Raw genomic sequence first — 21,283 nt, forward strand, 5'->3', positions numbered from 1 at the left:
CCAAAAGGTGATCTGTTTATATCCTCTAACTCCCCAAAGCTCTGTCACGGTTAGCCGTCTACTTCCACCTTATTAACAGAAGAAAGAGAACGCTCTGAGTAGATTCCTGCTAAACCAACGCAGGTGATGATATAGAGCAATCACATTCTTAGTCCTAAATTCCATAAGCTCATAGGTTCTTGTCTGGTCACTCTGGACCATGGGGTTCTGAAAGTGCCGTTTGTGGATAGCTGTGGGCCCAGCTGAGACCGCTCTGAGCCGCCTGATTTCCTGCGTCTGTCGGTGTGTGAAAGGATCTTTGAAAAGCCAGACACAATGTCTCCCCTGTTCACTAGGGCTCTGAACAAGGTTTTGCTTGTGCGAACGCGACCGCTGCAATGTGTCTTTGCATGGCGATACATGTAGCAGTCTCAACCTCCACGGCCCGAGGAGGGAGGCAGAGTAAAGGCTGGCCCTGGAGGGTCAGGGCCTCTCCGCAGGAGGGGTAACCAGGCAACGACCTCGAAGACCATCTTCCACTGTCCATCCGGCAACAGAGGGAAATGTGGACAGCGTAGATAACACGCGGCCCGTGCCTCGAGGATGAGGTGGACCCCGACTGCTGCCATCAGGCCATTCTGAGTGACCGTGCAGAAGTGCCCCACGAGATTAGCTGGTCGAGAGGACGGAATCGGGGACGCAGCAGAAAGGCGATTTATAGATTTGAGCAGTTATACAAGAGGCAATGTTCCTGTTTTTCTCTTTCGCAATGTTTGGCAGCCGAAGGGGTCGACAGTGGTCACAGGGGTCAAAGATACTTGAAACACTATTTCCTCCTCTGAGAGGGAAAACAGAGGACAAGAATTTGAACTTTCAAATGCCAGATTACAAAAAAAAAAGAGAGAGACAAATGGCAAATAGATTTTGACAATAACGAGGGGTCCTAACTGAATCTTGGAATTTGACACAGAACTAATGTGTCCATAAATAGCAACAGTTGTTAATACCATCTATTAATACCAATTATTAATCTGACACCGTAATGCCTCACATGAATTTTAGTCCATATGCTAGACAGATGAACAGCCCTGTGCTGGATCAAGGATTAGGTTAAAGAGCGTCCGTCAAAACAAAAAAAACCCATCCCTCCATCACAAGGAAAAAGATGAGCGTAAAGGGGAAGGAGAGAGAAAGAGAAGGAGGGAGGAGGCTCACCGCTTAAACGAGTCAGATTAGAGACACAAGGGCAGAAGAGGAGAGAAACACCGATGGTGGGAAGGACTCCCTAAAATCAGCTTGTCCCACCGAGATTATGAACACCAAAGAGCTTCAGGACAACTACATACTCTCCAAAACAATCAGACCCAAAAAACATACCAAACAAAAATACATCATGTATTGGGAAGAATCTACAAAAGCGCAACACAAAGTTCAATGCTATTTGGCCTTAAATTGAGACTGCACATTGGCAACTTGTCTGACCACAATCAAAGACAAAAGCTAAGGAAAGTGTTGACAGTGTATGGTGAGCAGTGCCTGGCCATTGAACCTGGCTGTTGTAAACAGACCCAACAGGCCACGCTGGGAGTGGCAGAGGCCAGCTGCATTTGCTAACCGTGCGTCCCAAATACGACTCAATTAGAAGCCCATTTTATACAGACATTTACAGCATCTGGCCCGAGTCTCTATATCGCAGGAATCTACGGCTGCCCTGTGAAGAGTGGACTGAGTTGGAGAATCATGTCTTGGCCTAAGGACCAATCCCCGCCCCTTCGGTTGCTCAGTATTGCTGATTAACTTATAACATTCATGACAATATAGATTTGATGACGTGAACTGAGAGGGAGAGAAAGAATGAGAAAGAAAGAATAGGAGATTGAGAAAGAAAGAATAGGAGATTAAGGTAAAGAGAGAGAAAAATGAATTATTCTCAGAAATTCTCAGAACCAACCAACAACCGTAACCAGCAAAGGCAGGTGGTGAGCATCTTTTGATGTCCGTTTTAACAGACATAGCATTGTGGCTGGCTGTGTGCGGCTGTGGTTTATGGCCAAAACAGATCTCGCTCCGCTTCTCGAAGCCTTCCTCATCCTCCTCATCCTCTCTGCCTGCATTGCCACTGCAGTGACTCAGCCAAACAATGCAGACACGTCGGGCTTATCTATGAGAAATCTCAAATCTCGATCTCAATCTCAATCTCAAATGGGCATAACAAACAGGACAGCATGGCCTACACCTTTCAAAATCAGATTACAAATTGCATATTTGTGCATTCAGAGAAAGATGAGATGCTCCGATTTATGAAGGCTGTGAGAATGTTTATGTCCAGAAAAAAAGAGAGCAAAACACAACAAAGCAAAACAAAACAAACCAAACAACAACAACAAAAAAAAAAAAAGAGAAAGGAAAATGAACACAGGAAGTGAGCTGTTTATGGCATGGATGTAACCATAATTAGGGACTAGGATTTATGCCAGCCTTTACCACCACAGCCTATTAAATACACCATTTTCCAGCATGCCATGGGGGTATCCCACTTCAAAACCATGTCAGTGCTAAATGCAGAACCTAAAAGATTTTCCTGTGGCGCTCTACCCATAAGCCATTTGTGAGTTTTGGGAAAACCCCTGTTTATCAGAAAACAGGAAGAGAGGGGCAATAATAAAGGATAACAGAATGTGACATTTCAAGAGTGAAATGAAACACACACAGACCCTGTGGGATTTTCCCTCTAACTGACACGCCACAACCAAACTGAGAACAAAATTCCTTCTTTAAATTAGAAGTTTTGGAGAAAGAGGAACAAATGTAGTGGCTCAAGAAAGTACGTCCCTTGCCAGCATCTCTCTCTCTCTTTCTCTCCCTCCCTCCCATTTTCCATCATCCATTGAGAGGAATAATGGCTCCACTTCACTCCTGGTTGGCCCAGGAGATGGAATAGGGCATCCCTGACTCCTTACTGCAGCAGAGACAGAGAGATCTGCCCGTTTTAGTGGACAGGACTCAGCGCCTGTTAGCGTGCCACGTTCCGCCCCACCGGTCCCGCGGCTATGACTGTCTGGCGGTGGCTTAAGTGTTGGTCTCTATCTGCTTCACTGAAGCACTTTGGCACAAAAAAGAGAAAGAGGATAACCAGGACAGTGACTGCAGTACAGCTGGTGCTGACTGAGCAGCTTAAATCAGAGCATTAGATGAAGCAAAGTGAGCGAGGAACGAGACACGAGTCGTGTGTGAGGCCCCGGCGATGACCTCTGCTTGAGATCATACCAACGTTCCCAGCATTGTGGCCCCCAACCGTGATCAGGGTGACATTATACCGCCTCATCAGCAATAACGGTCCTACGCAAACTGACGAACACGACAGTCATCGGCCACTCAAATCTCAGTTGGCATGCCAAAAATCATGAGATTAAAATAAATTCATATAGAAACTGCAAAAAACAAATTAAGTACAACACATTTTATATTTTCAATCTATTAACTGCTGGTGGATGACAACCCACTTTTTTTCATCAGCACAGCAGTACAACCACAACTACGGGTTGAATGACAGAATACAGCACTGAGATAAAGCTGAAGGGACCGAGGCCAGTGCGCCTGGTAATTATGACCTGTATAATTCTGATCGTTTGTACTGTGGCCTAATAGATGGGACGTTAGGAAGGACAGAATGCATCTTTTGAGAACAGATGTAGCAGACTAGGACTTCTCTACTTGGGCTTTACTGTCTTCCTCTTTACAATAAAACAGCTCACTGCAGTGAGCAGCAGTAAAGGACTGCAAACATACTGCCAGCTCAGCAACTCCTCACAATACACACACACACACACACACACACACACACTCTTGCAGTCAGAGCAGGGATGGAGATACAGGACGCAGACCTGTAACACAAGACTGTCTGGATTTATCCTCAGCTTCACACAGATCCTGGTTACCTTTGACACATCGTGATGTTCATATCAGCGCGTGGCATATTTCAGACAACTGTGTCACGGGAAAGGAATGCTTGGCCTAATCATGTCAGGGAAATGAGAGGTGGAAGAGAAATCCTCCTTACAGCAAAGCATGATGGGAGCAGAGCACTTACGACGCCTGGAACCAACATCTATGTTTTCCTTTCAGTTTCTGTGAAGCTGAATTTTCAACTTTCAGTTAAAGACCAAGTAAAGCATACCAATCTCCATAACATGTAATGTATATCACCTTTCTGTATAAATGTATAAACCCAATAACAATAACACCACCAAACCAGATGTTAGTATATGAGACACTCCATCCACATAACAGCATGAATAAATGTGTAATAACAGTGTGTGTAAATAGGCTATATGGTGTTGATCTAGAAACCCATCCATTAATTCCAGTGTAGGCAATTAAGCAATGAAGCATAGAGTTCTTCCTCCCTTGCGTAGGCAGAAGAGGTAGTGCATTTAAACGCCTTGCTTTTTCTGATCTACTTACAAATACAAGTTTTCCACAACACACAGGCAAACCCCCCCCCCCCCCCCCCCTCGGCGTTCTACTGCCCAATATCTCTGTGGCTGTCAAGTGATTTATAGTGAAATTCAAAAACAAATAATGACCCTTGCTGGGGACCCCCGCTTCCTCTAAGACCCAGCCATCCTCCACAAACCCCCCCAGCTCATATCTGAAGGCATCATTTTTGATTAAATGCTCACAGAACACAAAAATAGCCTCCGAGCCAACACCATTATATGTGCTTCTGGATGTGGAGAGATGGCAGCTGGTCGCCACATCATCCGTCCGTCCGTCTGACGACTGCCACCTGTCTTGTACACGCAGGCAGTTTGCCCCTCAGCGCGGCTTGGCATTCACCGTGAAATAAGCTCGAGCTGAAGGAAGAAACTGATGGATGACGCGCAGGGCAAAATCCAAAAAATCCTGCTTTACTCATCTTTCCTCTTGGACACAGATATACAACTAAATAGAACGTAGAAAACTGTCATTTCAATTAAAAAAAAAAAACCAAACCGTTATTTGAAGAAGTGTGTCTATAATGATCCGGAATTCTTTTTTCCACGTTAAGCTCTGCGCCACGCAAACATTTAACCTGTACTGACTCCGGTGCAGAGAGAAACTCAAAAGAGATTCAAACTGAACAAACGTGTATCACATGCAAATGCAACAATTTGACTTTAGAACCTTTGTGAAGGATGGACGAGCGTTTATTGATGAATCAAGACAGTGGCACTTACATTTGCATCTCAGCGCCTCGCTCTCTATCCGGAGACTGCACGCGTCGCACCAGTCCACGAGGGCCTTCACGGGGGCGAAAAGGTGTCCCTGCCCGTGCTCCTTTTTCACTCTGGGGTCATCCTGGATGAAGATGGACCACACCTCCCTCCTCGGACGCTCGTTGCGTATGAGTTTTACCACACCCGTCTTGCCCCGTGTTAACCTGTCCAGATGGAGTCCTTCCAGCACGTCCCCGTGGTACGACAGACGTCGCCCCCCGGCGCGGAGCGACGGACCACAAAGCGCGCTCGTACTTGCGGATGCGCTGAGGTTGCTCGTGCCCTTCCCCGAACCTCTCCGACGCCCTGAAGCAGAGCCTCCGGGGGTACCGTTATTGTTCCCGTTCACGTTGCCTCTGTCAGCGCGGGTGTGCTGCACCACGCGAGTGCCATCTTCGTCCGCGATCGCGTCGCGTTTTACGCACGCACGCTCGGGCGTTTCGGAGACCCGGACACGGTCCCCGCTCGAGCGGTCCATACCACGTGGCGGTCCGGCGGTACCGGCGCCGCGCTCCGCGCCTGAAGGTTGCGTGTGCTCTGTTGACGCGCGCGACGCTGGAGCTGCGCCTGCGGGGCTAACCGGCTCTGCCGCGCGCTTGCCTGTCGTTATGTCACGCGGCGCTTTGCGGGTTAACTGCTGTCCCTCGAGCGCTCTCTTAAAGAAGAGTTTTTCCGAGTCGAGATGGTGCTGAGCCAGGTGTCGCTCTAACGTTACCCACGCCATTGCTTCGAGGAACTCCGCGTGCGGAGTATGAAGTAAACTGAAACACCCGCAGCCGTGACGCGCGCTTGAAACCAGCTTTAAATGTCACAGCACGAGAGGAAACGAGAACACGCGACCCACGGGGATTCTCTACCGCCGCGCGCACACCGGCAGGCTTTGCACACCACAGCATGGTGTAGATTAGGGCACAAACACAAAAAGAGATAGACAAAATTGTGTATTATTATATTAGTTATTGGTGACAAACACATGTTCATAATACAAGGTTGTGAGGTCAATTGTGTATATTAATTCATCATCAAAAATAATAATAATAATAATAAAAATTCCAGTGTCTGCACTGGAAGAAGTAACAAAACATATTTGCAATATTTCCCGGATGTTAGATGTTTATCTTCTTCAAAAACGTTTTCATTTTTCAAAATGAAACATGTAAACCTCTCGTATTTGTCAGGTATTAAGAGTGTACTATGACAAAACTTTTAAAATGAGTTGCATAAACCATTTTGTATGCAAGACGTAACAGATAAACAATCATACGTCAGAACATTGTATTTTACGAAGGACCCACAAGGGCAACTAAAACTTTCCAATCGAGAACCCCAGTTCGGTGATGGCCTTTAGATGTTTAAGTACTTTCCCCCCAAAAGGACAGGATTTTCCCCCCAACCGCGAAACACACCTCCGCTCGTGACGTAGCGCTCTCAGCCGCCCCCCCTAGCTTTCACTTCAATAAAACATTTTCACAGAACTAAAACGGCGGTCTCCTTATTTACGCACACAGTCGTACAAGAATAACCCGAAACACTAGTACTACTGTTAGTAATAATAATGCAAAAACAAACAAACACAAAAATATAAGCAAATGTGGAAGAGGGACGCACTTTCTGCCTTGTTTACTACTTGTCTAAAGGTAAAAAAAAAAAAATTTTTAAATGTAAAAAAAAAAAAAAGGTTGGTTTGGTCAAACTATGCCTAGTTCCCTCCTCCCTCCCCACACACACTGAAGTACCTCAGCACATTTGAGTTTGGTCAGGCAAGCTTTTACAGTATTGTTTACCGCCAGTCTATATAAGACTTTCTTTGGATCAATAATCTAATTAAGAGGGCAATACTGTGTATCGTTAATTATCACAACAGAAGCATTCGAGCCAAAACATTTGACAGAATGAGTAGATCTTCATTTAAACAGCTTGATACACAGTTGTGCAATATTCAGGAGACGTACACCAACAGGACCATCAATGTGTTTTACAGTCTGTATGTGGCTACTGGGCATAAGTGCCGTTGTGGGCTGTGGCGAATTGTCAATAAATCAGTTACAGTTTAAAAAAAAGCTTGTATTTGGCAAACAGAGTAAAAGTCTTGCGTCGGCTTGATCATTTTCTCTCTCCTCCATTTTTGCGGCTCCTCGCCCTTCAATCAGCAGCAGTAGATTCTGTGACACAGCAGTTTCCCCTGGGAAGCGCTAGGTGGCGCTCTTCAGTGACCTTTTGGCTGAGGTACCTCGGGGTCTATCACCAGCCTAGCGTTAAATGCTCCAAAACTGAAAACACAAACAGATCTTGTCAGCACGAGGAACCAGAGTCTGGCAAAACGAGGCAGCCACACATGGAAAACGAGGCGAACGGCATGAGAAAACACGGCACTCTCCTTCACCGCAGTTCCCGTCTTAACCTGCCGGCCCATGGAGAGTTCAGGCACTCGATACCTTTCTATTATACGGTTGTTGTTCTGCATTTCCTGTGCCACCAACTCCATCTCATCTCTTAGTCTCTTCATTCTGAAATAAAACAGAGTCCATGGTTTGCACTCTGCACTGGATCACAGCTAGCAACCCCTACTGACAAAACTGCTTTACCAAAGAGCAAGAGTGCGCAGCCATGACATAACCTACACCTTTTGGAATTTTCTACCCATTCAAGAAGTTCGTCATGATTTGACACTTGCTGTATATACTACGTGCATGTTTCGGAGAGCTGGTTTTGATCCAGCAACCCACCGAAGAATCAGGTGGTCTTTTTTCTTCTGCCCTTCCATGGCCTCTGGCCTCTGAAGAGCTAGGACTCTGTCCAGAACCTGCCCAACAAACACACAAGAGTGGCTGTATTCTTCATGACTGTTCTCCAGTGTTATTATGAAGGCTTTCAAGCATCTAGAAGGTAGGCCAACCAAGCACCTGTAAACAGTTGTCTAGGTAATTCTGTAAGCCCTATGCAAAATCCCAAGACCATGGAATAGCTATATTTAGCCATGGTTACCGTACAAATTGTGTGCGACCTTGGTGCATCACCTTTGGGGTCTATATCATATGTGTAACACTGGTTTGCTATAGGTCCATGGAAGCAGGCGTGGAGTCAGGTAAACTCTGTGACCAGCAGCAGGTAGTAAAGTATGGGCATCGTAAGGTCACGTTCACCATCTCACCCCCCACACCCATTTCTGGAGGGGCTCTTATTAAACTGTTAGTTATATACCACCTACAGGATGTTAAAAAAAAGAGAGAGAGAAGGAGGCAGTCAGAGTGAGTCTCTTGTATTTGGCTGACCTTGGTCTGATGTCTTTCACACATCTGAAGTTCTGCTATCAGCTGCAAGAAGAAACCGCTGAAGTGTTCCAACTTTGACTGCATGTCATGCAGCATGCTATGGATGGACGGACGGACACACACACAGTCTTTTTTCACCATATTTTATCACCATATTAAATCTTACACCATCATATTCAATTTATGCCGAGTATATTCTATACAATCCAGTATAGCTTAGTATATTCTTTATGTCTGACTAATACGAATCGTTCTATCAGTTAGTCATAACTGCTGCCAATATCATCACTGTGGGATGATGTAAGGCAGTGTGACCTCAGCTCCCACAAGCACTACATGCCTCACCTACTCCAGGTTTGTACTGCAGTCAGGACATTTTGGTACTTCTGCAGACAGTCCTCTCGGAAGAGACCCTTCACCCTTTTAATGTAGATCATCAAATTGATCCTTGGGAGAGACAGAGGAAGAGCACAGTGAAAACAGCCAACACACCAGAGGGAACATGAGAGGCCGAGAAATGTGGCTACTCACTTCTCAAACTTGTGGATCTGCTCTTCGTTATAGCCGAGCTCTAGAGGAGAGGACAACAAGGAATTCACTTCATATTGGAAAATCCCAGTCCCCAAGCGGATCACGCCTCTCCTAGCAGCTCTGTATCAGAAAGCAGTCTCTCCAGAGAGTGGCGTCTAATGTTATAAGTAAAGCATTGCATGCTGGGGGGGGGCACTCACCCCCATTCCTACCCAGATGTATTTTCCATTTCTGCACCATTAGATAAGGTGGAATGTGGCTGATCTGAGAGGCAGGAACCAATCCCCGAGACAGGCCTGGCTTGGCCCAACTCATTAATCCCATACAGGCCCAGCCCAACCCAACCCATCTATCCCAGGCCAGAAGCGGTCCTAAGAGGGTTGACTGTTCATACCCAGTAAACTTTTTCACTAGATGCAGGGACTCTTTCTCAGAGTGAGCCTGGTCTTGTGGCCACTATGGATGAGTGTGATGTACAGGTGCACGGATTCAGTTTAAAATTCCGTACATCATGGCATGGTTTCACGAAAGCCAGCAACTCATTTAATCCAAGAGCCTTCCCACGACTGGTAGTCTCACAGTAATTGGAAAAAAAGGCATTTACGATAGGTGGTCAGTCAATGGTCCCATTTTAACTGTCATGTCTGTTAGACATGTGATCAGGCATACACTCACTCTCATTTAACCGGTCTTTCCGAAATTGATGATGTGCTGCCACAATTTTCTCCAGGAGGGACGCCATCTTTTGTATGCTGCACAGAGCAAACAAAAATCCCTCTTTACAATCTCGTTCTTTCAGTCTTAATTCATTAAGCAACCATTAAGCGTGTAATTACTTAGAAATGCATGCAACGTTAAAGCCACAGTCCACGTGCTGCTCACCCTGAGGAGAATATATTGATCTTCCCATTATTCTGATAGATGTTAATTTACTCACTCAGGAAGCAGTCGGTTTTTGATATATGAAGAGGGTTTACATGCAGTTTAGCTCTACAAAAAGGTTCCACACCTTCTGTCTTCAGCCAGTGTCTCGGAATGCTTGGCCAGGTCCATGTGCAAGTGCTGTAGTTTTCCCTGGAATTCTCGGATACCACTGCCATACATGGGCATTTTCTCCTGGATCTGGGGAAAAGCAGAAAGGCTTATTACGTGCGCCATTTGCATGCTTTCCTCCTTCCCCATGCTCCCTGAAGAGTTCTTACCAGGCTAAGTTTCTGCATGTTGTCCGAGGCATCTGGGAAGTCACGTGGAAGCTGTTCTCTGCTGGTCAAGATGAGCAGACTTTTCAATCACTCAATCAACAAACAAACAAACGAGCATGACGCAGTGAATGTCGGCATGTTCTGCCAGCGGCACGCTCAACGTCCTTTCTCTCCGCCACCTGCTTCAGAATGCTACGTGTTAGCGGCATGCGAGAATGGGTGCATGGGCACTCACAGCGTCTCCTCCATGCTCAGGCAGGACAGGAGTTTCATGTTCACCATGGCAACCTTGTGGGCTGTGTTATTGCACTCGACATGCACACACTCACTGGTAATGAGGGGAAAAAAAAGCAAAAGAACAGACACAAAGTTTAACAGAAAAAGCCGTGTTCTTATCTGTGACTGGACCATTTCCATACACTGTAAACACAAAAGCAACAATTGGTCGATACTATTTACATGTGACTGTAGAAGCCCCGCAGAATTAGTTCCCTGTGCTGGTGCAGGCAGTGGACCATCCGCAGGTACTGGTGGACCACCCCATCCATAGTCTTTGGAGAACAACAGGGTATGGGTTGAGACGTCAGCATGCACAGCAGTCGCAGGTGCAGAGTAGCGATTATGCCCTGGTACCTACCCTGGAGAAAATGTAGTCTGCTTTGACATCAAACCGCACGGGTATGACTGGTGATTCGGCTAGAGAGAGAGAGAGAGGGAGAGAGAGAGGGCTACATCAGGTTATGTGCTATGAATATCATAGTATGTTGACCCTGTAACATATTGAGAAATAATTTTTATCATTGATACCAACCTATGCAACAATGCATATGTAATACATGTACAGTCCTTACTATATACACTGGACTATGCAACTATAAACAACTGATCTGTACAATCTGATGAAAGCAAAAAAAAGTGTTAAAATGTGTTTTTTTTAAACCCATTTTATATTTTCATTTAGATTTAGCAAAGTACATCAAGATACTTGCTAACACTTATTGCTTCTCTAATACTGATCATGTGGCTGAATTGGGAGCAAAGTTGTCTTACTTTCATCAACTCCCTTTACCCCACACACACACACACACACACACACCAGATTCGACAGGCACTATAACATGATATACTCTTACGTTCCCTAGGTGGCAGTGCAGCCATTTTCTCAGGCTGCCGGCTGAGCAGGAAGATGGGCTGTTCTTCGGTGGTGCGTGGCAGGTGGGCCACTTTCTTGCTGGGGTCCAGGGGCAGGGGGTGACCCTGGAACATGTACTGCTGGACCTCTGGTGCAATCCCTGTCTGGGCCTGGACTTCTTCGAAGAAGATTGAAACCCTGTGTTCAAATCAAGGGGACCAAATGTGTTCATAGGAGGATGGACATGTGCGCTGGACTATGGCATAAGTACGTTAGTGGAGCAACACATTCTCCAGAACAGTGCGTAGATGCTTATAGATGTAATAACGGCACATTCGGGAACACTACATAATTATGAAGGGTACCCAGCAATTGCTTATCGAAAACAGTCACCGAGAAGTGGTGACATTTCAGGAGTGCATTTGAAATGTTTACTGACGTGTTGTAAATGTGAACGTAGATGCAGTGGGCTGTAGCCTGCTGTAGGGAAAACACGTGGACTTTGATGCGTTGAAGAATGTCTTGGGTGGCGGCGAAGAACTGATCAAAGCCCCAGCACTTCTCCTGGTTGGACTCCAGGATGTTGGCCAGCACTTGCTCGAGCTGCACTCTCAGCCCCCTAGAGGTGAATGGTGACGCATGCACAGACTGGATATTGAGACTCAGACTTTTATCCATACATATATATCGGAGACATATAAAGCTCCCGGAATAAACATAAATTACATTTATGGCACTTAGCTGATGCTTCTTTCCAAAGCAACTCACAATTATGACTGAGTACATCTTGAGCAAATGAGGGTTAAGGGTCTTGCTCAGGGGTCCAACAGTGACAACTTGGCAGTGGTGGGGCTTGAACCAGCAACCTTCCAATTACAAGTCAAGTACCTTAACCACTGGGCTACCCCCAAGGGCAACTAAAGTATTTTTACTGACTAAGCAGTAAAAAGCCTAGTTCTGAACAAAAACAAGTGCAACTCTGCTGCCACATGGCTTGGCTATAACCCCAGGACACCATTCCTGGTTCCAATATTCCAACATGCTGGAAGATCTTAATTAACTGCATGAAGTGTCCGATTAGGTTTGGAACTGAAGTCGGTAGGGTAGCAGTCTTCGGAAGAAAGGCTGGGTTTTCCATCTGAGCTTATCCTTAAATCAAATTTACTCACTGTGATAGCTGGCAGTAGTAAGGTAGCTGGTATCTCCACTCGATAGGGCCACCCTCCGTTTTTTGAACGCCTGCGATCGCCCTCTCTGGCTTTTCAGTAATGATCTTATACCTACCAACAACAGATTTTACAAGAATCATTACAATAGTAACAAGCTTATATGGGGTTGATATGAGCTCAGGGTATAACGTCTATACTGCATCACTTCACTAATATGCTCTACCACTTCCTGACATACAGGCACGTATGCAAACCACAGGCACTTCACAGTCTGAGCGACCAACTCTAATTTGATGAAACGGGGTCCGTGTGTCTTGCAGCCTTTGATAGAAAACAACCAAGGGCTGTAACCTTGCTTCACACGTACATGACTTGCTGGTTTTTGCGTGGGCCTCCGTATGGCATGAAGGGCAAGGTGCCGGTGGCGACTTGGTAGAAGGTGACACCGATGCTCCACAGGTCCACAGTCACGTTGAAGCTCTTCTCCTGGGGCTTCCTCAGCACAGCCCGCATGTATAGGTCTGGGTGCTGCATGCAACACGCAACAGATGAGCTACGGACATATTTACCAGGCATCTCAAGAGGATAAACGGTGATCTATGACCAGCTGATTTTGACTTTGCGATCGCACTATGGATCAAAGTCTTGAAAAAGTCAAAAAGCCCCTTATGGTTATCTTAATTTTTTTAAAATGTAGTATTACCTTCTGATGGTCAAATGTTTTGCAAAGAGTTCTAGGTAGAAAGGTACGACCCAGCCATCCAACATCAAAGCCTGCACTGAGCAAATGCGACATCTACAAATCTGGCCAAAGATGCTGCCGACCTTACCAGGTATTCCTCCGTGCCGTATAGGGACATAAACGTCTCGTTGTCTTCCAGTTCCCGAGCAGCGCCGAAGTCGGTGATCTTGTAGATGGAACATCCATCCTCCCCAACTTTCCTCACGAGGTTACCCGGTTTGATGTCACGGTGGACCACTCCATGGTCACGCAAATGGTTAATTCCGTTAACTAGGAACCCAAAGTGAAAAGAGTTAATCAGGTACCTCGACAGATGCTTGGACAAAAGAGATAATCAGAATCTAAAATGAGATAATCGTACACTTTCTCACCACCAAGAAAAAAAGTCAGTTTCCTGTTATACAAATTCCTAACAATCTTGATTCATATACAACACTGAGCTACACTACATACAGTTTGATTCTATAACCCATCATAGCATATCAGTTTCTGACCATACAACTCTTCCTGGTTGGGTATTTTTGTATGGCAGGCCACTCTTAACCCACCAGTGACACCAACATGGATAGAACTACCGGATGGAACACAAACAAGGAAATGGTGTGTTGGGAACAGCCTGCCACTCAAATAATATCGGAATAGCAGCAGCCCTGTGGACAGAAACTGACCCTTGATGAAGGAGGTCAATCACAAGGCCGATGAATTGTGCGTCCATAAAATGGGTGTACCTAATAAAGGGCCAGTGAGTCTAAGAGGCTAGTGACTGTATGCTTACCCACACAGCGTAGCACAATAAGGAATTCTGATTCAGGCAAGCCATAGAAATTCTCAGGCTTTTCCAGAAGATTAAGCAGAGATCCTCCTGAACAAAACTCCATTACCAGAACCTTCTGGTCTCTGTTCATATGCAACTACCGTCAAAAGACAAAGATTTTTATTAAAATGCATTTAAAAAAAACAAAACAACCCCCCCAGATGTTTCAAATAATGGATTGCTGTCAAGTCATAAAGATTTAAGGCATCAGAGTGATCCAGGTGAAATGTGAAATAAGGTTTAGTGATTTTATAAGACAAAAATAGAGAATTATTTTTAGCAAAACTCAAAATTCCATGTGTGGTACAAACCTAACACTGCCCATTCCTCAATAAACTCCCTCCCAACCACACCCAAATATGTCAAAACTGGTAGGAACTTATTCCAACAGATTTACATCTGTTATTTTAACAAGGAGGTGTTCTAACAAGTACTAGTCTGAAGGGGCTAAATACTTTTTCAGGATGTAAAGATCTGCTGACAAAATATACATTTTGACTTTGAAACAGTGCAAGTGCCATTGGTTATTCAGACAAATCTAAGGACCTGTGCAAGATAAATGCAAGGCACTGTTTTTCACTATGAATTTTTCAAATAATATAAATGATGCCCTAAATTAATTTAATCTCAAATTTCATTAAATTTCATTGAAATTTAATTACGGTTCAGCGGTTAGATCTAAACAAGCAATGGAAACCTGTTTACCAAGGGAAGTAGAAAGCCAGACATGCGCTTACTCACACACCAACACCAACACCAACACACACTATGGTATGTGCTGACCAATGTCAGCCAGCCCAGGAGATGCTTACCTCCTCCACACTGAGGAATTTGATTACATTGACGTGATTCAGCCTTGTCAACATTTTGAACTCCCTCATCTGGACTTCATACGGTCGGCTGTAGCTTGCCACGTTAAAAACCTTCACTGCAACCAGCTCGCCGGTTTTCTTCAAAGAGAGAGAGGCATGACAGACTTCTGAGTCATGTGCCAAATAACTGCAAATAGGTCCATGCATTCAGCATTTCTGAGAGTGGAAGAGCAATGTTTCAAAGAGTATAGATACCTTGGCTCGTGCCTTGTAGACACTTGCTGTTGCCCCCTGACCGAGAACATCTTCATGATACCAAATGTAGTTCTCGGTACTTGCCATCATGCTACTCACACCTGCAGAAAGACTCCTAAAACATCCTCCTCTGAAAGTCAAGACGTGTCAAAAATATATTCACCATTTAAGCAATGACTGCATGCAGCAGACTTAAAAGCCGATTTGGGTGACGTGAAAACTTTTTTTGCAAGGGAACTGCCACTCATGAACATAAAGTATAGACGAATACAACTTTTCAACATAGCATCTATTTTTCGACGACCATAGATACAAAACACATAGCACGTTTTGTTCTAATTCTTGACCCCAAATGTCTTACGTACTCCAACGACAATTTAACCAAACATTTACCTCTATTTTAACGAATAAACATGGTGTACCTGTAGGTTCACAGATCAGTGGCACTACACTCCGCCTTATCTACAATGATCATTCGGTGATCTTAAAAACAGGACAAACAGGGAACCTGACCTGTGGAAACACAGTTAACATATGACAGCATGCTTTAGAAATATGCGCAAAACCAGATTTACTTCAAACATGTTTGCGATCAGGTTGTTCCCAGCGTGATTTAAAGCGTGAATCTCAATAATTCGGCTGAATCAGTTAAAAGATCCGCTCCGCCGATCCACTACACGTATTTACGGGCGAATGTGGAAAAAGCAAAGGACCCAAACTAACCATTTTAGATCTTCAGCCAACACGAGCACCAGACGGATTCATTTCCCAAAGGCGGCCACTGGCATCTCAAAGCAAGTTTCATGGCTTCGGGATTTGACAAGAATTTGGGTTTGTTGCTTTCGATTTGGGAAGCAACTACTTCCTTGTTTAAAGAGCCGTGCTTTTCTAGCCTTGATCTAATGTAATGCGCAATTACGAGTTAGGAGAGCTTAGGCGGATAGAGCCTCAATAAACAGACAGGTGGTTCACTTCAATAGAACTTAAATTAGATTTAGCATATTACTATAATACGTACGTACTACAACACCATGGCTGGCAACGTGTATTATGAACGGCTGTTATGAATTTAACTTTAAAATGACTTGAGGCCACCTAGTGTTTGACCTCAGTGATAACACTATAGAAAACGTGAACAATGATCAGAAATCTGCCCTGATGAACAATAAACAAAATTATAAATAACTCACAAAATGCTAAAACCGGTATAATTCAAAAATATTTTTTCATATCACAGATACTTCAGAACTACACAGTGCATATGAGAGACTAACCCCTCAGTCTTTGGCACTCTATGCATGGATATCCCAGTGCAGTGGCAGTTAGGCTGAGATGTGGCTCCTAGAACAGTCGTGTAATATGAATGTAATTATTTATCATCAATTATTTAGTGACAGTTGATGACTTGAATAAGGTATATACTGAGAGATAGACTTGTCTTTTTTAAAGTGACACTAAGCAGGATTTGTTAGCTATGGACTCACACTTACCTTTTCATATAAATTATAAACCAGATTTATTCATATCTGTTATCATGCCAGATATACATTAGGTTTATTAGTAGACTTATAGTATGTGTGAAGGTTTTTATATTGAATTCTGAATACCCCCAAAAAGGTAACATCCAAGGACAGGCATAGCAAGCGGTTTATTAAAAAATGTTTACTACAAGAACTACACATAGAATTATATAAGGTGTATTTGAGAGTAAACTACTATTGCTATTACTGTACAATCTTGTACCCCCCCCCCCAAAAAAAAGAAAAGACAGTGAAGAATGTACCTCTGTAATGTACACCATTGTATATACAAAGCACATCTTAACACAGGTTCCTCTGATAACAGATACTTAAGTGGACAACTATAAATATATTTGACAAGACAATTCATTTTACAGTCTTGTTTTGTTTCAAATGGACAGGAAATACATATTTAACAATATTTATGATTTAAAAAAGTAAGTCCTCACTCAATCTGTTCACAAAGATCCAACCCAGATTCAAGTGCGTAATAATGATTGATTTTAAAATTGTAGATAGAAAACAAACAAAAAAAAAGATTAAATGTAAACTGAGGCTTCGGCCAACAGCATAGTAAGAACATTACATATTAAACCTGAACACCACCATGCAGCTTCCATGAGTTACTGACATTTAGCATGTCAATGTCTTTCTTTCCACCTCCAAACACAACTCACTGTCCAGTTGCCTTATGAGGTATTAGGAACAACATAAAAGAGAATGTTTCCAATCATAGCTCACAGAAATACATGTAACCACCTGTTAAGACGTTTCAGAACTGCAGCACAACACACTGAAGAGTCCATGAAAAGTAATGTCAGAAATTTTCCTCAAAAAGATTAAAAAACAGAAATTGAAAAATGTGTTACGATACACCCCCCGGCTTTTTGAGTTGGATTTCACTAAAGGGTTTCCCTGTGGTCATTCCCACGAGCCATGCCTGTGGGCCTTCCAATAACAAGCTTCTGTTTCTCTGAGAAAATATGGAAGCAGCTTCACTCATTTCTCTTGCTCTGATCTCAACACACACGCCCGTGTCTGGTTCACCACATCACCCCCATAGCCGTGCAGTTTTCTCTGACCTCACCATCCCAGTTATACTGCTGAATCACACCAACGCCAGTTAAAGCCCCTCTGGAAAAAGCACATCCTCCTCTAATTTTGTTGGATGCTGTAAGAAGACGAGACATAGGAGGCCAGACGCTCACGCAGATGATGTGGAGACGAGCAGGATTTTGACTCATCGTATGTTGGAGTAGCAGGAGCTTAGCACTCTGCTGTGAATCGCCAGTGTGTTAAAACAGCAGAGTCGTGTGGAGGCCAGCATGGAAGACAATGGAGTCTTGCTGTAGAACACGAAGAGGAGATTTAAGGTTTGTAGCAGACCGCAACCTGAACACCCCCCCAATCATCCAACTTCCATGCACAAGAGCTTCCCACACTGGTCTAGGATGTTATTCTGTGATATATATTCATTAGGATGATGACATGGGCGAAAACCAATCCCAGAACACCTATTCTGAGACATCGGATAAACCTGCTGGCTGGAATCAGAGCTCAGTGGCGCCTGCTCCCTTTCAGGTCCTCTTGTCTGTCCCAGTGCACAGAAAAGAATCAAAGCTCCATCAAAGGGAGGAAAAATGACAACTTCTGTTTTGCACGCATCATTCTTAGTGAAATCTGCTAAGAAGACTTAAGTTCTACATGTCTGAATTATAAAGCTTGATGTAACCGCCTCCTTTAGGCTGTTAAAACTATACATACATACAAACATACATACAAACATATACACAATTATCATGATACACACTCAAGGCCAAAACAACTGCCTATGAGAATTCTTAATAAAATCTAGCAAGCCAGAAGAAAATAATTTTGTGCTTCAATCTACATTAAAAAAAAACAATGAATCAAATGGTTTAACAAATTTACAAGACATTCTTCATTTCAACAATTTTCAATTTCGTTCCAGTTATAATCATGATTTTTTTTTTCTTGTACACAGAAAAAAAATGTTATCACTGAATTATTTCATTTTTTGAAAAGCTGGTAGTCTATTAAAAAGTGCTTGTGAATCTATTTTCAGAAGAGAAGTGTGTGAGTCAGCATTGCTTTCTGGCGGGCAGCACGCGGGAGACGTTGGTTATACAGGATTTCCTATTAAGTACATAGCAAAGGCAGCAGTACTACGCACAGATGACTTCCAAGATTGCCTCCCCATGATTATAATGTGCAAATGACATCACCACTCTGTGGATAAACGAGGGCATGAAACACACTTTGGTGTTAGGATCATTTGCAGGTATTACCAGCCGCGTACTGTGGTCGCAGCTTGTGGACAAATGCGACGGTCAGTTGGGAGCAACCTGGACTAACTTGGGAAGTGTAGAAGAACACCTGCTGAGTAGCACTGCTGTCCGGGTTAGCATAATGGTGTGTAGATTTTCGTTCAAGACAAAATGGGGAGAGCAAGCTGCCATGCAGACCTTCCTGCAGACACCCGCGTCTTGGGGGGCAGTACAGGGGGCACTTTGGGCCTCGCCCCCAGTTAAGAGCATTTACGGGGACGACGTTGTCAAGGGACGAGACGGGATCCTGCATGCTAATGGTAGCGGCTCACAGTCGGTACACCAAGAAGCTGCATATAAATATTCAACAGGTAAAACGGGAATTTCTATCCACCCTGCAGCCATACCACAGGGTACATATTGGAGAGAGTCAGGCTAGGAATTCACCAAATGTGTCCAGCTCCAGGAAGGGAGAGAGAGTCTTTGAGCAGAAAAAAAAGAGAGAGAGAGAGAAAGAGAGAGAGAGAGAGAGAGAGAGAGATTTGTTATTCACAGCTATTATTTCTCCAAAGCAATGTGATCCCCATTAAAAAATTAAAAAATCAGCCCCTTCTAAGGGAAAATCATCAAACCAAGATTAAAAATGTCTGCATCCCAGCCGGAATTCTTGGGTCGCAGCAATACTGAAAAATCAGTCCGGGTTTCTTGGCATATGAATGCAGACCACACAAGCGCGCTCTCACACCCACACACTCGAGTACTGTATATCTGAGAGAGTCTGCCAGGATTCCTGTCCTCCGTATCTAATCAGCCTAGTAAAATTAGTTCAGAAATGCATTCCTCCACCGAGCAAACCAGGCAGTGGAGAACGACCCGAGGCGAGCCCGGTTCTGGGCGCTCAAGCCGGACACGACTTGTCAGTGGGTGGTGGAGGGGGTGGTGGGGTGGGGGGGATGCCTGCGGTGGGGGAGCCAGTGGCCGGGCTGCCCCCGGCTGAACCGCCCTTGGGGAAGACCACGGGCTTGGGCCGGGTGGCCGGTGGCCGGTTCTCACGGAAGCTGGAAGTGGAGGGGGCAGGTGCGGAGGTGGAGGAGCCGGCGGCCGGCGGCGGCAGGGGGCTCTTGGTCGGGGCGGGGCCCTTGCAGGGGCGGAAGGTGGAAGGCACGTCGCTGGCCGAGCCGGGGGTGCGGTGGAGGGCGTGCTGGTTGGGCGGCTCGGTATCGCGGAGCAGGCGCGAGCGCAAGGGGCTGGAGGGCTCGGAGGAGCCGCCTCCGCCCCCGCCCTTCAGCTGCTCCAGGGTGTCCAGCACCACGTCGGGGGCGCGCTTCACGCTGCTTGGCCGCCTCAGGCCCTGCAGCTCGCTAAGGGCCATGCCCATGGTGACCTCGATGTCCTGTGAGAGAAGGCAAGAGAGAGACAGAGACACCCAGGATCAGTGGCCTGCTTTTTTTTGGATGTTGCCTGGGTACAGTATTTGACCTTCAGATCGTCACCCTCGGGAGCACTGCAGTTATCGAGCGCGACCTTTAGCCAGCTCTCTCGTTCCAAAGGACTCCCGGCATGGTGGCATTTACAACCAGAGCGGCCGAGCTCCAGCAGCCTGCCGTCTGAAGACTCGGCACACAGGTGTTCGTATGAAGCAGACAACTCCGCAGGAGGTACGAGTCCAGGAGCTCAGGCACGCCCATCCGGGGCCTGTGGCCATCTCTGCACTTCCCAAGGAGAAAAGAGGCCAGACCGGAATAGTCATGAGGTATGCGTGCCAGCACTGCTGACCAAAACTAATGCAGTAAAAAACCCAAGCATGACTCCACCTAGGAGGAAGCCAAACGCATTATGGCAGGCAGTGATGGCTGAATTCCACCAAGAAGGGAAATTCCAAGAGGGCTGTAAGATTTGACATTTTTCACTCATTCCACTACTATCACAATGGCCTGAGTTGCTTTTGAAGCAAACACCATGGCAGGCCTGACTGCGTTTTGGAGCCCTCGCTACTAGACGATACTGGACAAAGGCTTGAAAATGAAAGAACCTTTGCTGAAAATGACCAGTGCAAATTAGTGTTTATAAGACAGTTAGGCTTAATAAAACTGTTTTATACTCCAGTTATGCAATAAGCATTTTAAATGCAGTGAACATCAAAACATCATTTTCTCCTGTGTGAATTCTAGTTCACAAATGCCTTGATTAGTGGATCAAATTATTACTGCAGGAGTATTACGTCATAATTTTATTTCTTCCATTTCTATACTGCCTTCCAGTGTATGGCAGTGTCGACCTTAGAACTGCATTCCTTGCCTGGTCCCATC

General features: G+C 45.0%; 3 protein-coding genes across 8 annotated transcripts in view; all 3 read right to left on the reverse strand.

Annotated features, from left to right (window-relative positions):
* The window catches only part of rassf5 (Ras association domain family member 5), a 39,648-nt gene extending 33,683 nt beyond the window's left edge, over window positions 1–5,965 (reverse strand). The window contains exon 1 of the mRNA XM_027012906.2: window positions 5,199–5,965. Within this exon, the coding sequence (XP_026868707.2) occupies window positions 5,199–5,961 (763 nt within the window). The 5' untranslated portion in view covers window positions 5,962–5,965. The remainder of the gene's footprint in view (window positions 1–5,198) is intronic.
* Window positions 5,966–7,023: 1,058 nt separating this feature from the next.
* ikbke (inhibitor of nuclear factor kappa B kinase subunit epsilon) lies at window positions 7,024–16,214 on the reverse strand. 2 transcript variants are annotated; one of them, XM_027012933.2, is made up of 22 exons: window positions 15,890–16,214; window positions 15,589–15,679; window positions 15,167–15,296; window positions 14,912–15,049; window positions 14,061–14,196; window positions 13,374–13,555; window positions 12,911–13,071; window positions 12,544–12,654; window positions 11,814–11,993; window positions 11,376–11,572; window positions 10,880–10,938; window positions 10,702–10,793; window positions 10,478–10,570; window positions 10,243–10,300; window positions 10,050–10,162; window positions 9,716–9,792; window positions 9,041–9,080; window positions 8,855–8,956; window positions 8,510–8,606; window positions 7,964–8,040; window positions 7,673–7,744; window positions 7,024–7,507 (listed from the first exon to the last, which is right to left on the reverse strand). In XM_027012933.2, the coding sequence occupies exons 3-22, from the start codon at window positions 15,254–15,256 to the stop codon at window positions 7,444–7,446; spliced, it is 2,139 nt and encodes a 712-aa protein (XP_026868734.2). In that variant the 5' UTR covers window positions 15,257–15,296; window positions 15,589–15,679; window positions 15,890–16,214; the 3' UTR covers window positions 7,024–7,443. The 2 variants fall into 2 exon arrangements, with proteins under 2 accessions (XP_026868734.2, XP_026868733.2); XM_027012932.2 differs by having other exon boundaries at window positions 10,243–10,303.
* Window positions 16,215–16,795: 581 nt separating this feature from the next.
* The window catches only part of srgap2 (SLIT-ROBO Rho GTPase activating protein 2), a 74,958-nt gene continuing 70,470 nt past the window's right edge, over window positions 16,796–21,283 (reverse strand). For all 5 annotated transcript variants that reach the window (XM_035520298.1, XM_035520296.1, XM_035520297.1 and 2 more), the window contains one exon: window positions 16,796–20,367. In XM_035520298.1, the coding sequence (XP_035376191.1) occupies window positions 19,873–20,367 (495 nt within the window). In that variant the 3' untranslated portion in view covers window positions 16,796–19,872. The remainder of the gene's footprint in view (window positions 20,368–21,283) is intronic.

This window comes from Electrophorus electricus, chromosome 20 (genome assembly GCF_013358815.1).
Source record: "Electrophorus electricus isolate fEleEle1 chromosome 20, fEleEle1.pri, whole genome shotgun sequence".
Taxonomy (NCBI): Eukaryota; Metazoa; Chordata; class Actinopteri; order Gymnotiformes; family Gymnotidae; genus Electrophorus; species Electrophorus electricus.

What these genes read in the sequence shown, in the direction of transcription:
- ikbke (XM_027012932.2), bottom strand. Translation starts at nt 15,256, where the DNA reads ATGATGGCAAGTACCGAGAACTACATTTGGTATCATGAAGATGTTCTC. An exon ending in TACTACTGCCAGCTATCACA is followed by an intron (nt 11,994 to 12,543) that starts GTGAGTAAATTT and finishes ATTCACCTCTAG; the next exon opens with GGGGCTGAGAGTGCAGCTCG. An exon ending in CAGATCCACAAGTTTGAGAA is followed by an intron (nt 8,957 to 9,040) that starts GTGAGTAGCCAC and finishes GTCTCTCCCAAG; the next exon opens with GATCAATTTGATGATCTACA.